This window comes from Bubalus kerabau, chromosome 6, assembly GCF_029407905.1.
Source record: "Bubalus kerabau isolate K-KA32 ecotype Philippines breed swamp buffalo chromosome 6, PCC_UOA_SB_1v2, whole genome shotgun sequence".
NCBI classification, from domain to species: Eukaryota; Metazoa; Chordata; class Mammalia; order Artiodactyla; family Bovidae; genus Bubalus; species Bubalus kerabau.
In genome coordinates this window covers 54,539,031-54,554,470 of record NC_073629.1, presented here as the reverse complement: position 1 = coordinate 54,554,470, position 15,440 = coordinate 54,539,031, and the positions used below count along the sequence as shown (strand labels likewise).

Genomic DNA, 15,440 nt, shown 5'->3' with positions numbered 1-15,440 from the left:
TATTGTTACTTTTACCTCCTTCACTAGATACAGACTGTAAGACAAACATGCAATATCTATTGTATATTTGGTTTAGATTATTAAAATATTTTTCAAATGCATCTTGTCAGGAGTTTGACATGCATTGAAATGGAACATTTCAAAATGGCCTAACTGGAGTATCTCCTTACTCAAAATGAGCCACACAATATCTCCCTTCTCAGTCACTGTGGGCTGATGATGGACATAATTCATCCTTAAATGGTCCTGAAATATATTCATTATGGAGAGATGAAGAATAAAACATTATATCTGGGAAGATAATCTAGTGATAAAACTACAAAGAAGCAAGAAATTGATGTTTATTTCCCTTAAGCAGTCCAGAAAAAAAAAATCACATTTTCTAGAAGTTGAAAAAATCCTGATGTTATAAGGCAGAAAAGGATACAAGACTGCAGTAAGAGTTCAGGCTTTGGGGTCAGGTACCTTGACTCCATTTCTGGTTCTGCCACTTTCCCAGGTGACACTAGAGATAAAGAATTCACCTGCTAATGCAGGAGACGCCAAGAGACATGAGTTCAAGCCCTCGGTCAGGAAGATTCCCTGGAGAATGAAATGGCAACCCACTCCAGTATTCTTGCCTGGAGAATTCCATGCGCAGAGGATGCTGGTGGGATACAGTCCATGGGGCTACAAAGAGTCAGACACAGCAAGACACATTACTTACCTGTACCTTCAAGTTCCCTGTCTGTGAAATGGGGACAGTGATAGCACCTACCTCATACTGTTGTTACGTGGATTAAATGAAACAGTAAATGTAAAATGCTTTAAGCCCTGCCTGGCTGGGAGCACTCAACAAATGTTAATTTATTGATCTTACCCTATTTGTAGCATTCAAATCACTGTAGCAAATTATCAGACAACCTCTTAAAAATTCCAGACTAGGTTGCTCACAAATCAATTATTGTTATATTCTAAAGTCCCTGAAACCCTTTTGATCAGAAAACGTTCGTTTCAAAGCAACTGATCAAAAGCATTATTATAGAACACATAAAGTTTGAGTTCTGGTTTAGTCAATGAAATCAACATGAAGAAATGACATCAAATTAGATGTAAGTAGACTGTTGTTGTCAGGAGTATCTTACAAGCTGAAGAATATCATTGACATTCAAGAAATATGGATGTTTTCAGTTTCTTAAATGTGATCACTGTTGTTTTCATGTTATCGTAAAATGATCCTCCCTTTGGCCACGTGAAGCAATTTATCTATCCAAACTCCAGTGTTTTCCTTTATTTACACTACTTTTGGAAGAAATTAGTGAAGTTAACTCAGAAGTACACACACACATCTATTCTTTACTGTAATATGGTAAATTTCTTTGCACTGAGGATTAATTTTTAAATTCATTTAAAATAACAAGATAGAACATAAGATATTTTATAGTCATTTTAATGAAATGTTAACATGCTGGAAGGAAATTCATGGTGCCTTTCTTTGATAGCCTATAATCAGAGCACATCATTTCTATCAGCCCTCTATTGAATGTTCCTCAGAAACAGGGATGGACAGCTCTAAATGTTATAACAGGCCTAGAGAAGCATTCATAGGAGAGTATGTTCACAACAACAGGGAGGGAGACCACCTAAGGTCATGAATTATTCCACCCATGTTCAACTCATAGGGAGGAAAAAGCCATTTACTGTCAAGGACTGTAAAAGGCTGGAGACGTTATTATTTGCAAGCTAAAAAAAGTCAGCCTGCCCCAGTTTCTTGGATGCTGGTAAAAGACATTAAACTCCTGGATCAGAGATGGGGAAAAGTTCATTTCTTACAGCAATAGCTGTAGCCAGAATATCAGCATTTTCTGTGTGTCTGTTCCCTGAGTTTCAACATACTAACAGCAGGTTGTGTTGTAGAAGAGGAGCCATGATCTTAGGTAATGTGAACCCTTTATAATGAGTGTGTCTGCCTGTCCTTTGCTCTGGAGAGAGACATTATAACATTATTATACTGAGCAGTCACTGTGCTTGCCCTTTGCTCCAGAGGGAGGCATTATCACTACTGTCAAAGCTGTTCACTATACAAATGTCTTTGAAAATCTAGTCTGGAAGAAAGGGCAGTCGGTGTCTTGCTCACAAGATGTGCAGAAATATTATAGATGCTTGGACAGTTGTCTCCTGTTGGTCACTGGTAAATTATTCTATGCTATTCCCTTCGAATGCACGGAAAGTGTTACTTGCTCAGTTGTGTCTAACTCTTTTGCAATCCTATGGACTGCAGCCTGCCAGGCTCCTCTATCCATTGGATTCTGCAAGTAAGAATACTGGATTGTCATTTCCTCCTCCAGGGGGTCTTCCCAACCCAGGGGTGGAACCTGGGTCTCCTGCATTGCAGGCAAATTCTTAACTGTCTGAGCCACCAGGGAAGGCCATAGAAAGAACCTAAAGGCTAACACAAACATGTAAAAGCAAGGGAATATTCCTCAGTGTAAAGGAACAAGGCCACACTATTACCAGTGAGAATGGGGGCTCCTTATCCTATTAAAGATGACAGGTACTCTATTACGGATATTTGTAAGGAAAATGCCTACAGATTGTGTCTACCAAGAGGGCTTATCTTCATAGGCATTCATTAAATTAATAGTTAATAGGGCCTATAATTCCCTTCTCTTTCCAAGGAGGGGAAATCTTATAAAGGTTCTGAAGTCTTTAACTCTAGAATAACAATTCAAACATTCTATTCTGAGAGATTTTATTCTTTTTGGAATGTTGATAGATATGACAAAGGAAATCATTCCATGGTAAATGAAATTAGAGAAAAATCACTGCAGACAGTGATTGCAGCCATGAAATTAAAAGACGCTTACTCCTTGGAAGGAGTTACGACCAACCTACACAGCATATTAAAAAGCAGAGACATTACTTTGTCAACAAAGTCCATCTAGTCAAGGCTATGGTTTTTACAGTAGTCATGTATGGATGTGAGAGTTGGACTGTAAAGAAAGCTGAGTCCAGAAGAATTGATGCTTTTGAACTGTGGTGTTGGAGAAGACTCTTGAGAGTCCCTTGGACTGCAAGGAGATCCAACCAGTCCATCCTAAAGGAGATCAGTCCTGGGTGTTCATTGGTAGGACTAATGCTAAAGCTGAAACTCCAGTACTTTGGCCACCTGATGCGAAGAGCTGACTCATTAGAAAAGACCCTGATGCTGGGAAAGATTGAGGGCAAGAGGAGAAGGGGATGAGATGGTTGGATGGCACCACCGACTCAATGGACATGGGTTTGGGTGGACTCCGGGAGTTGGTGATGGACAGGGAGGCCTGGAGTGCCGCGGTTCATGAGGTCACAAAGAGTCAGATACGACTGAGCAACTGAACTGAACTGAAGTTCAGCAAAGCAACAAGTATTTTTAGAGCAGGACTTCTCAGAGCCCTTAGCATGTCAGTATTCACTGTGAATCCCCAAGAGGAATAGAGTGTTCCCCAATGGCTCCCCAAAAGAGTGTTCTCCCAGTGGCCCCAAGGACCCCTATTTCTCAGGGTACTCAAAGGGTAATTCTACAAAATGCTACTTGGAAATGCCTCAGTACAGGAAAGGCTTTATCTCACTGGCAATGGATGGCAGAAGACACAGGTGCTTTGGGAAGAAATTGCCTGACTGGTCCGCCCCGCTCTAGACATATTTCCCATAGATAACAGCAAAGGATGCCTTCCTGCATCTTTGATTATATGTTGGTGACTATATCCATTACTTCCTGAAATCTAGGGAGGATAAATATTACTAGCAATAAACGTGATCACCAAAGATCTTACCACTGTTACTGAGAAGGCAAACCAGGCTTTCTTGTTTCTTTCTCCAGAGAGGTAAACAATGTCAGTAAATTTAGGAAATTAATAAGTGAACTCCAAAAAGTTTCAAGAAAATGTACCTTGTGTCAGTATAAGTGGCAGCTTTAAGAAGGCAACATCCAGGCATGGCTGTAGCATTTTCTGAGTGAACAAAGCACCGTCCATGATACTTTTCCAAAGAGAGAGTCATGTTTATGTAACAAGAGCATCTGCAATTTCACTACCCCGATAAGGTGTCTTGAGCCATGGATATTCATGCCTCAGAGAGACAGAGAAGAGCAGCATCTTACTCAGAGGAAAGAAGCAATTCTTCAGGCCTGAAATCAGGTGCTTTGTCAGGGCTGATGTCACTGAAATTTGAAGCAAGTTGATGTTAAAGTGTGATCTGAGATGTTCTAGGGTACATTCTACATGCATAATATGATATGGTGAAAAGAAAAAGCTAAAAATGTTTAGTCCAGGGAAAAATAATGAGTTACCTTCCTTAGGAGGTAAAGCCTAATGTAGTCTGTTTAATAAAGAAGAAAGTTCTCACCTACTTAACAGTGTTTCATTATCTTTAGAATAATTTATTTCACGGCTAGAGCCAGTCATTTGTAGATTTAATTAATGAGTTAATACAGGTAAAGTTCTTAGATCAGTGGCTGTATGTATATGACTAAAAAGTAGTAGCAAGCAAATATTATTTAGTAGTGCAGTTATAGCAGTTACATTTGGATACAAAAAAAGTCACTCCTGAGACTATCAAACTTATCTTTACTTACAACGTATACTACATGTCATCATGTGAAAGCTATTTATCATTGGTCTATATAAAAATAAAAATTCCAAGAATGAGGCTGCCTGGTATATTTCATATTGCCTAAGCTCAGAACCACAGACACTTCATGCTCTTTCATTAAGTTTGCTTTCAATCATAAAATGCTTCTCAATTAAAAAGCAAGCTGTAAAATCATCCCAGGAAGGCACATTTGGGATATGAGTATGCTACTGGGAAAAGCACAAATTAATGCAATTTCAAAAAGTACTGGAAAAGTACATCATAAACCTTACTGAAGATACTTGATGGAGTCAATTTAAAAATACATATTCCTTTACCATGTGATTGAATAGTGGTTAAGCCCGAGAACTCTGAAATTAGACTCACCTGGATCCAGATCCTAACTCTTCCACTCATTGGTCATATGGCCTTTGGCTAGTTAATATGTGGCCTTTGGCTAGTTACTTGATTGCAATCTGCCTCTCTATCAATAAGAGAAAATAACACTGCCTACTAGCTGGGGACAGTAACTAAATGATACAATACACAAAAATATTAATATAAAGCTAGTACTTAGCACATTAGCATGTACTTTGTAAGTGTTTATTCACCATTATTTCCAAAGAATATCTCACAAGTTAGTGGGACCTATTGTGTTTGCATATACAAACACATGCATGTGTTTTGAGGGAGATGTATAAATTATGATTTTAGAAGAATTTGACCCAAACTTTTCTAGAATCCTATTTTAAGTTCTTAGCAACACTACCCTCGCCTCTGGCACAATTCTACTGCCATTTTAGGATCAAGACCACATTTGACCACATTACCTCTTGGGCAACTTCCTGCTCACAGGACATTTTCTAGGGAAGGTTTCTCTTGTCCGAGCATTTTTATTGGCATACAGTCAAGAATTTAAAAACTGTAGCTAAAGGTGGGTTTTGTCTTCCAGCTATTAACTCAGAAAGTGCTAATGGTTGCAACAATGTTAACAGCTGAAACTTAAAAACAACCAAGTTTCCTGTTAGTTCAGTATCCTTCCCACAAAGCTCAGAAGAGGTCTGCTGAGCAGATGTGCAAGGGTGGGCAGAGAATGCTGGGTCAAGTTCTGCTGGTGGTTTGGGTTTAGAATTTAGATTTTACTTTCACTATTACTGGGAAGGATCAACTGACATCCCATACAAAACACACAAGCATAGCAGGTTGATCTTAAAGAATAAGCCCAGCATTGAAAAATCAAGGTTTAAGCAAATACATGTACATAACACATAATTTTGGTATAAACTAAAGGGTTGAGGTTTTAGAGACTGCAGTTTAATACAAATTATACTGAAAGTCAGAACAAGTACAGGAAATGGAAATATTTTTAAACTTGTTCTTTCAAAATTTATTGCCAGCCTCTCTGCTATTATTGATGTAGAAGTGAATAAAGAAACAGTAGAGAAGCAAAACGTAAATGGCGACATGTGATGCTGAAACAGAGATTCAAAAATAAGTTATATGGGAGCACAAGGAAGAGAGAATTATGCTTGCCCGGAGCCTGCAGAGCTCTACAGAGAAGGTGACTTTTGAAACATGCTTTCAAGGAATGAGATCGCTCAGGCTGCTTTTTATTGTAGCTAATAACAAGATAATGTAATAAAATCACCATTTCCATACAATCTACCACGGCAATTGCATATATTCTTTCTAAGCTTCACTGGAACCTTAAAAAGAAGGTATTATTCTTCCAATAAAGATATGGGAAATGAGGTTCAAAAATTAAGAAACTCACGATCACATAGCTGGTGAATGGCAGATTCAGGATTTGAGCCCAGATCTACATCATTCCAGGCTTCCCAGGTGGCACTAGAGGTAAAGACTCCACCTGCCAATGCAGGAGACATGAGACATGAGTTTGATCCCAGGGTTGGAAAGATACCCTGGAGTAGGAAATAGTAACCCACTACAGTATTCTCATCTGGAGAATCCCATGGACAGAGGAACCTGGGCTACAGTCTATGGGGTCACAAAGAGTCAAACACAATTGAAGCAACTTAGCATGCACACACTACATCATTCCAAATTTTGTACTATGGTCATGAGTTGCCCAGAAAGATCTACTTCTGTTCCCAATTGTCAACCAGTATATGGTTAACTTGTAACTATACAGAACTCATCCTGGAAGCACATCTGGAATGCCAAACTTTGGCCTAAAGAATTGAATATTTAATGAAAGATAAAATGGTAGCCCTGGCCCACAGGGCCTGCTCTTTTCTCTGAACTTCAACCACATTTAGTTCAAAATGGTTTATACTGAGTCAAATGCATGCCAGATTCCCTCTCCCATGCTCTGTGAACACCTGGAAATCAGGGAATAAGCTTAATCCTTCTTTGAGACCCTCAGGGTTCAGCAATCACAGAAGCTGGCTGATTGCTAATTGACCTAGTGTTTTACAGAGGGCTTGATAAGTGTGTGTGTTGTATAGACTTAAGGCTTACGTTCTGTAAAATAAGAAAAGGAGACCTAAGCAGTACAATATAATGAGTTTCAGACTAGCGCCTCTCAGACCTCAGGGTGCATGGGAATCACCTGACTACACACAGAACTGTCCAGCTGATCCTACTAGAAAGCAGGCACAGAGCAGACAAAGGTATTGCAATTAATGGGGTAGAACAGGGAGGGACTTAACTTGCAGGGACTCAAATCCATCTGCAAGCTTCATTGCTGTTTCTGGTCGTTTTGTTCTCTGAGCAATAGTGCAAGTCGCTCACTCTTTGTGACCCCATGGATTGTAGCCCACCAGGCTCCTCTGTCCATGGGGATTCTCCAGGCGAAAATACTGGAGTGGGTTGCCATGTCCTCCTCTAGGGAAACTTCCCAACCCAGGGATTGAGCCCATGTCTCCTGCATTGCAGGTGACTTCTTTACTGTCTGAGCAATGAATTGTAGTAAATACCACAGCTACCATTTACTAAGTACTTATAAAGTGTTTGGCCCTGTTCTTGGTGATTTAAGTGTGTTATTTAATTCTCACAGCACCCTATAGTACTATACTTACATTGTTGATGGGGTGGGGGGAAGTAACAGTAATTTCCTTACACTTAACACAGGAAAAGCAGGGATTTCTTCCGGGTTCACCTCAGTCCAAAGTCCAGCATTGTGATTCCTTGACACTGGGCAGTGAGGCACCATTTCAGGGAGGACTAAGCTTGAGTTCAGGGTACTAGTGGCACAAGGAGGACAGAGGTGCAGGCAGAAAGCCTCTGGAGAGCAAAGCCCTCCGCAGGATATTTGTGCCCTTAGTGCTCATGTCGCTGTTTAAATCCAGGTAAGGTATTTAACTTAACCGAGTTAACTAGTTAACTCAGCTAGTACCTGGTGGCCTGCAAAATACTCAAATTTTTATTTTATTTTATTTTATTTTTTTAGCAAATTGCTAGTCAGTCTTTGTCTTTTCTCTAGGAAACTTCCAGGAATTTTCCCACCTGCTATCTAGGAGGAAGGCCCTACTTTAGAATTAAGTGTTGTTCTCTGGGTTAATTAAGGCTAGTGTTAGGGTCATTTCCTAAAGACTAAGAGGGTTGAAGGTTTTCTTCTGTGAAAGACACCCAACAACAGTACTGGAATTGGAAAAAGTGTAGGAATTTGCCAGAGGAGCATGGAAAAATCAGTTAAGACGAAGAAATCAACTTTTTGACAAATTTTAATTTTGACTTGGAGATTAAAATAGGGTAAAAGGAGAGAGGCCTGCTTTCTTAAGTTTTGGGGTGTAAGAACAAACCAACTAGCAAAAAAAAAAAGATTAGCTGTCTATGAATTGCTCTGTTGGCATATACCCCTCTTTTCCTGAATGCCAAGACAAAGCAATAGTTTAATTGTTGGTGCTCTTAGAAAAACTCATATTGGTAAGGCATTCCAGAAGATCTTATAATACTTAGTAATGTTGTCTGTACATTTTTCCACTGGGGAGATTTTCTATACAGGTGACTCAGCTTTCAATAAGGCAGAGTTCGCTTTTCATTCTGAAATTGGGTAGGGAAAGATGGATAAGAAAAGCGTGGTTTAGGTCGATTTAAGACGGGGGTTGGGGGAAAAAGAACCCCCCCCCAATACTCTTTAAACAACAGGTGGTTTTGACAAGAAAGATCAACTCCATGCACAGTACGAAATTGCAGGCGGAGCGTTCGATTTCAGTCCCCCAGAACCCGGCGCCAGGTTGTCAGGATGCGGGAACAAGGAGGTTGCTAGCGGACAGCAAGCTCAGGTGTCAAGGGAACGGCTCCTGGGCTTTTTGGTCTAGGAAAGCTGGTTTTTGCCTTTGTTCTCTGTCTCTCTGTGTGTGTCCCACCACCCCCTCCCACCCTTCTGCTCATCTGTGAGGGGAGCAGGATAATGAGGAAAGATTATCTCCATCCTTCCAAGTCCTTCCGAGGAGTGCCCAGAAGGGCTGTTTTTAGTGATAGCGGCTCCCCTCCAACTTACCCCGGGGTGGAGCTGCGACTGTGGCGCGGCCGCCCAGCGCAGGGAAGCCTCGGGTTAGGGATGGGGAAGGTAGTGGCCCCGGTCCATTCCTCAGGCACTGGCCGCCAGGTGGGCATTCCAGAGGCCGGAGTGGCTCCACCGGCAAGCGGCGGGAGATCTCCTTGGGCGCCCTGAAGGAAGTCCTCGGCGGCCGGCGGCTGTCCTCGGCGGCCGGCCCGGGCGCGGGGTGGTCTCCGCGGGGAGGAAGTTCCCGGGCCCGGCGGCCTGCGTCACAGCGGGCTGGCACCGCGGAGCCGACCGGCGGGCGGCGCGGCGACCCCGGGGCCGGGCGCTGGGCGGCGCTGGCTGCCGCTGGCCCGGCTGCTCGCGGGGCGGCGCTGGAGGCGGCTCCGTCCGCGGCCGGGGAGGCGGAGGGGAGGAGGGCTGCGGGGCTGGGGCGTTAGCTGCGTCCCGGCTCGGAGCCCGCGAAGAGGACTAGGAGGAAGGCGCCGCCGTGGCCGCGGCCGCAGTGCTTCGGGGCTCGACGAGCCATGAGCAGCCGCCCGGCGGGCGACCCCGCTGCCGCTGGCCGCCGCTGAGCCCAGCCGGGAGACGGCTCGCCGCTCCCCAGCACCGTTCGCAGCCGGCACCCTCGCGCCCAGAGGTAAGGGCGGGGACCGCCGAGGGATGGGATGGGATGCGATGGAGAGGGACGGCCCGCCGAGGACCGCCGGCTCGGTCCTCTAGGTGTGCTGGAGCCACGACTCGCCCCGCCTCGTTCGCTTCTCTGCCTTCCCCCGGCTTTCGGGCGGGCGGACTGTGGGCTCCTGCCCGGCGTGTGGTCCCTGGAGCCATCCGCTGCCGGAGCTCGGGGACCCGCCAATCCTTACCCCACCCATTCCGCGCCAACCCAGCGTCGGGTGAGAGACCCCAGCCTGGCGCCAAGCGCAGCGCGGCAGGTTCTGCGGACTTGGGGGGATGGGGCTGGGGGACCAGGAGAAAACGGGGCCACGCAGGGGGAGATCGTCGTTCTTTTCAACCTTAAACCTCCCTGAAACCTCAGGGTCTTTACCTACTGGTCTGCTCTTCCTCACCACCCCCGAGCCCCTGAAGTTAGCACTTTGGGGAGAGAGAGGAATTAGGTCTCCGAAGGGAACGAGAGCGCGATGCCTGCTCCCCAGCAGGACCCGAGGGGAGAGAGGATTTCGCTGGATCTCGCGGGCCCCAGAAACCAGGTGTCTAGGCCGGCGATTGAAACCAAGACCAATGCTTTCGACACAAACCCAGGCTCGCTGGTCTTTCCCTTTCCAGCTGGTTCTCAGCGACGACACAGCTAGGGATGGAGTTAGCGACTCAGGAACCTTAGGATGTGCTCTGTAGAAGCTAATTCCTTTCTTCTCTCCCTCTGCCAGTTCTTCCCTCCCCCACCCACGGTATACATCGGATTTTAGTCCCTTCAAAACCTTGCTCTTTACGTAGCTTTGGGTGCCACGGACACCTAGCCCACATCCCAGACAGATATTTCAAAGAGTTAAGGCCAAACTTCACTTTCGAATTCTTTTTAAGCATTTTAAACTCCCAGCAAACCGGTTAGGAAACACTTTCAAGTCCCTATCTACGTTAAAGTAAAAAATAAGCACCCATCAAACTGTGTGAGTGCCAGCAACGTTGGGCAGAGGGAGATTTGAATGACTATTTCATGCAGATTTATGGGGGAGGAACAGGTAAAGGAAATGGCAAGGCTTATTTTAGTCACACATTTCTTACAAACTCTCAATCGTGTAAAAAATGTAGCCTTAACCAACGGTCACATTTCCGGACAGGTATATAGTGGTTTCCCAAGGCATACTGGAGGCTTCTTCATGGACAAGTTATTAAAATGCCGTCCAGATGAGAGATGAAGGCAACTGGTCTTAACTCTCTTGGCACAGTAGGGTACCATCACCTCAGCCGTCAGCTTTATAGTTTTTATTTTTCTTTACATTCTATTTTTAAATGATTTGTGTAAACCCCAAAGGTAAGCCATACTTTACAAAATTTGCTCAGATTCATAAACCTGTGGACATGGGTAACAGATTAAGTGTCTACAGCTCCAAGCTGTGATATTTGCCTTCTTGTGATTTGCTTAGATAGGGAAGACCATGGACCTGACCCAGACTGGCTTTACTTTGGAGTGATCAAATACTCTCTTTAGGTCAGGTTGTTTGCTTTTGAGGGAGAGGTGGGGAGCAGCTTTGCAAGGATGGATGCTTTTCATGGTTCACATAACAGATTTGACCACAGATAAGGCCCACTCACCCACCAGCAGTATCAGAGATAGCAAGCATGTTTAGCAACTTTCTTAGTAATAAAATGATCAAAACCTTTGTTAATGGTACTGATCTCTTATTTCTCAGATGGACTAGGCACTTAAGGGAATGTGTTTTGAGAAGGGAATGCTTTTAGTGTAAAAAGTATCTAATTTTTACCAATTTGTTAATGATTCTTAATAGTCTGCACTTAAGTTGTAGTCACCCATAACTTCATAGTAAAACCCAAGTTTAAAAAAGAAATAGAGTGGAAATACACATTTATTTTGCCAAGTGTGGTGTTAATAATCTAGTATGAAGCATTACTGTAACAAAGGCTGAACTAGATGCCTGACATGCATGATCTCAAAATCTGACAACAAAACCTTAAGGCAGATGGCCATTCACACATCACAGAAGAGAGAGGCTCAGAGTGTGTGACTTATCCAAGACCGTACAGCTGAGTTAATGCCTGAATGAAGCCAAGCCTCTAGTTATCTTTTCTTTTTTTTTAATTTATATTGGGGTATAATTGATTTACAGTATTGTTTTAGTTTCAGGTGTACAGCAAAGTGAATCTGTTACACAAATACATATATCCAAATCCTCTAGTCTTAATGATTTACTTTTTTGTTATTCAAAGCTGCCTCTCTTTTTTTTCCTAAATAAATTTATTGTTAACTTACTATAAGGACTGTATGAGGAAATGGGGGATTAAGGAAGTCAGGTCACCTGTTCAGGGTTTTCTGGTATATAGCAGAATTCACATTTGGAATCAGGGCCATCTGTTTCCCAAACCCCTCTTCTTGCCACTGCTATCTATTAAATGACTGATTTAGAGCTTAACCTAATGAACATTTCAGTCTGGCTCATCAGCTATTCTCATTCACATGATAATGATGCCCTCATGAGTTGCAACACACTCCCAAATACTTTATACTCAGTCCCTGGAGTGCTGGCTATGTGTCTAGGCCCAGAACACTCATGAAAGCATATTGTAACCAACGAGGTGACAGGTATCCTAATGCAGGTATCATTAATTCACTTAATGTCTCTTAAAATATAAATCATTGTAGACTGGTATGGGGTAAAGGGCATGGCCTCAAGATAGGAAAAGCTGGTACAGATTCTGGCTCTACTGCATAGAACAAGTGCCAACTAATTCACATTATTTAGCTTCTCTGAGCCACGGTTTCTTGGTGTGTAATGGGCTTATAAGTAAAGCCTACCTAGCTGGATCATTGTGTGCATTCAGTGTAACAGTGCTTACAAAGGACAGCTTCTGAAACCTGTGTGTTGTGTGTTCAGTCACTATGTTGTGTCCGACTCTTTGCCATCCCATGGACGCAGTACACCAGGCTTCCCTGTCCTTCACTATCTCCTGGAGTTTGTGGAAACTCATGTCCATTGAGTCAGTAATGCCATCCAACCATCTCATCCTCTGCCACCCCCTTCTCCTGCCCTCAGTCCCTCCCAGCATCAGGGTCTTTTCCAATGAGTCAGCTCTTTGCAGCAGGTGTCCGAAGTATTGGATCTTCAGCTTAAGCAGCAGTCTTTCCAATGAATATTCAGGGTTGGTTTCCTTTAGAATTGACTGGTTTGATCTCTTTGCTGTCCAAGAGACTCAAGAGTCTTCTCCAGCACCATAGTTTGAAATAATCAATTCTTTGACACTCAGCCTTCTTTATGGTTTAACTCTCACATCCGTACATTACTAATGGAAAAACCATAGCTTTGAGTATATGGACCTTTGTTGGCAAAGTGATGTCTTAACTTGTTAATACACTGTCTACATTTGTCATAGCTTTCCTTCCAAGGAGCAAGCGTCCTTTAATTTCATGGCTGCAGTCACCATTCGCAGTAATTTTGGAGCCCAAGAAAATAAAATCTGTCATTGCTTCTACTTTTTCCCCTTCTATTTGCCATGAAGTAATGGGACAAAGGGCTTCCCAGATGGCACCAGTGGTAAAGAATCTGCCTGCCAATGCAGGAGACATAAGAGAAGTGAGTTTGATCCCTGGGTCAGGAAGATCCCCTGGAGGAGGGCATGGCCACCCACTCTTGTATTCTTACCTGGAGAATCCCATGGACTGAAGAGTCTGGTGGGCTACAGTCCATAGGATCACAGAGTCAGACACGACGGAAGCGACAGCACAATGGGACAGAATGTGGTCCTGTCACCTAGTAGGTGCTTAATAAATGGTAAGAATTACTGTGGTCTACCACTGGTTGAAATTTCTGCTTAATTTTACATTTGTATATTTTACATGCATATAGCATTTAGTCAGCACTGTCACTGATTCACTCTTTTATATGAAGGCCTTATCTGCTTTTTAGCATCTTTAACTTTTGAGTCACATCCTTGTTTTTGTAGTCTTAACTTATATACACTTACCTTATGTAGTTTTTCCTTTGCCCTACTCTGCACATTTTTTAGAATATTAATAGCCATCTTTCAATGGGATGGAATTTGTATATCTTGGCAAATGCACTATCCTGTTTTCTGCCTCTCCTGATATCTCAGCCTTGCTTATCACTCAGAGCACCATGGCAATCCTAGTATCTCCCCACCACATACCTCCCCCTTCACCGAGTCTCTACCAGCTAATGTTCTGCATCTACTTCAAGGTCCAACTCCTATGTAAGCCATAGACTTTCCATTTTTAATCATTTGTCAGTTCATTTATAATTCAGATAACATATCCCCCCTAATGATTTTTACATTTTTTAAGGTTATTTGTCTAGGTAACATCCTACAAAAAAACTGTAAACTCTTTAAAACAAGGACATTTTTCTATTTCTTTATATGCTTTGCTTCAAATAAAACATCAGTTCAGTTCAGCCGCTCAGTCGTGTCTGACTCTTTGCAACCCATGAATTGCAGCACACCAGGCCTGCCTTTCCATCAGGCCTCCCTTTCCATCACCAACTCCCCAAGTTTACCCAAACTCTTGTCCATCGAGTCAGTGATGCCATCCAGCCATCTCATCCTCTGTCATCCCCTTCTCCTCCTGCCCCCAGTCCCTCCCAGCATCAGAGTCTTTTCCAATGAGTCAGCTCTTCGCATAAGGTGGCCAAAGTATTGGAGTTACAGCTTTAGCATCATTCCTTCCAAAGAAATCCCAGGGCTGATCTCCTTCAGAATGGACTGGTTGGATCTCCTTGCAGTCCAAGGGACTCTCAAGAGTCTTCTCCAACACCACAGTTCAAAAGCATCAATTCTTCGGCACTCATGGTTTCAATTTCCTGAATGAAAGATGAGTCAGATATTCAGAGAGAGATCCTCACAATAATTAGGAAACACACCCAAGTTATTTGTCTCTGTTACATGAGTAGTGGCACCCTCCGCTTTATTCTGAGATTTGTTCATCCCAGCCTCCTTCACTCCTTTAACTGGCATTACATTTACTGGAAGGCCACAGTTCTTCAAAGTCTTGGCCATTAGGTACCAGGTAAGATAGCTATGTTTTATTGATCAATTGCTTCTGTTGTGGTGTAGTAACCTCATTAGGTTGTAAATATATTGAGTACATCAACAGTATTTGAGTAGTTTGGCGTTTTAGATGGGGTAATGACCCCGATGGATTTCTTTAATTAGGATTATAATTTACCTATGGGAAAGAAATGCAGGTTTCCCCCATTATCTGCAAGCAGAGTTCCTCTGAAAATTTATGTAAGCTGAAATAGCATAAAGGGAAGGAACAGTTATCTTAGGACACATCTTACTAACCGATGCACAGAATACATGGAGATAAAGCACAGATGCTCACAGATACTGTTCAAGTTATCGGGCTTGACGTGGAGATGCTGAGTGTGGTTCCTGGGGGAGGAGCTTGTCGGTGCCACTGTCGCTGCTGCCCTGGGTGTTCCCTGCCTCTGTATTTCTGCTTACTGCAAAACCAATGCTGAACACTATTTTTGCTTTTTACCTCTCTTTTCCATAAATGCAAAAATCCTTTTTGGATTTCTTTCAGTTAGTCAAAACAGGCACCACTATAGGTCTTTCATAAAAGTGAAGTGATGTAAAGGGAACTTTCAAAAAACAGGTATACCTGTACCTGCCTTAGAGAGAAGGTTAAGATAATAAGCAAGGAGGATTTCAAACCATTTGGTTGAAAATA

At 43.1% G+C, this 15,440-nt stretch overlaps 2 protein-coding genes across 4 annotated transcripts in view; one reads left to right on the top strand and one right to left on the bottom strand.

The window, feature by feature from the left end:
- Nucleotides 1-1,351: 1,351 nt before the first annotated feature.
- On the bottom strand, nt 1,352-9,930 carry LOC129656437 (basic proline-rich protein-like). Its single transcript, XM_055587102.1, has 5 exons — nt 9,922-9,930; nt 9,528-9,774; nt 9,053-9,475; nt 6,362-6,454; nt 1,352-4,177 (listed from the first exon to the last, which is right to left on the bottom strand). The coding sequence occupies exons 1-5, from the start codon at nt 9,928-9,930 to the stop codon at nt 4,020-4,022; spliced, it is 930 nt and encodes a 309-aa protein (XP_055443077.1). The 3' UTR covers nt 1,352-4,019.
- Nucleotides 7,206-15,440, top strand: part of LRRC8C (leucine rich repeat containing 8 VRAC subunit C) — a 92,995-nt gene continuing 84,760 nt past the window's right edge. The window contains exon 1 of one of the 3 annotated variants that reach the window (XM_055585235.1): nt 7,206-7,220. The gene's annotated coding sequence lies outside the window, so the exon portion shown is untranslated. Of the gene's footprint in view, nt 7,221-7,881; nt 7,899-9,464; nt 9,696-15,440 lie in introns of those variants that run through there. The other 2 variants (XM_055585230.1, XM_055585232.1) reach the window with 2 other exon arrangements.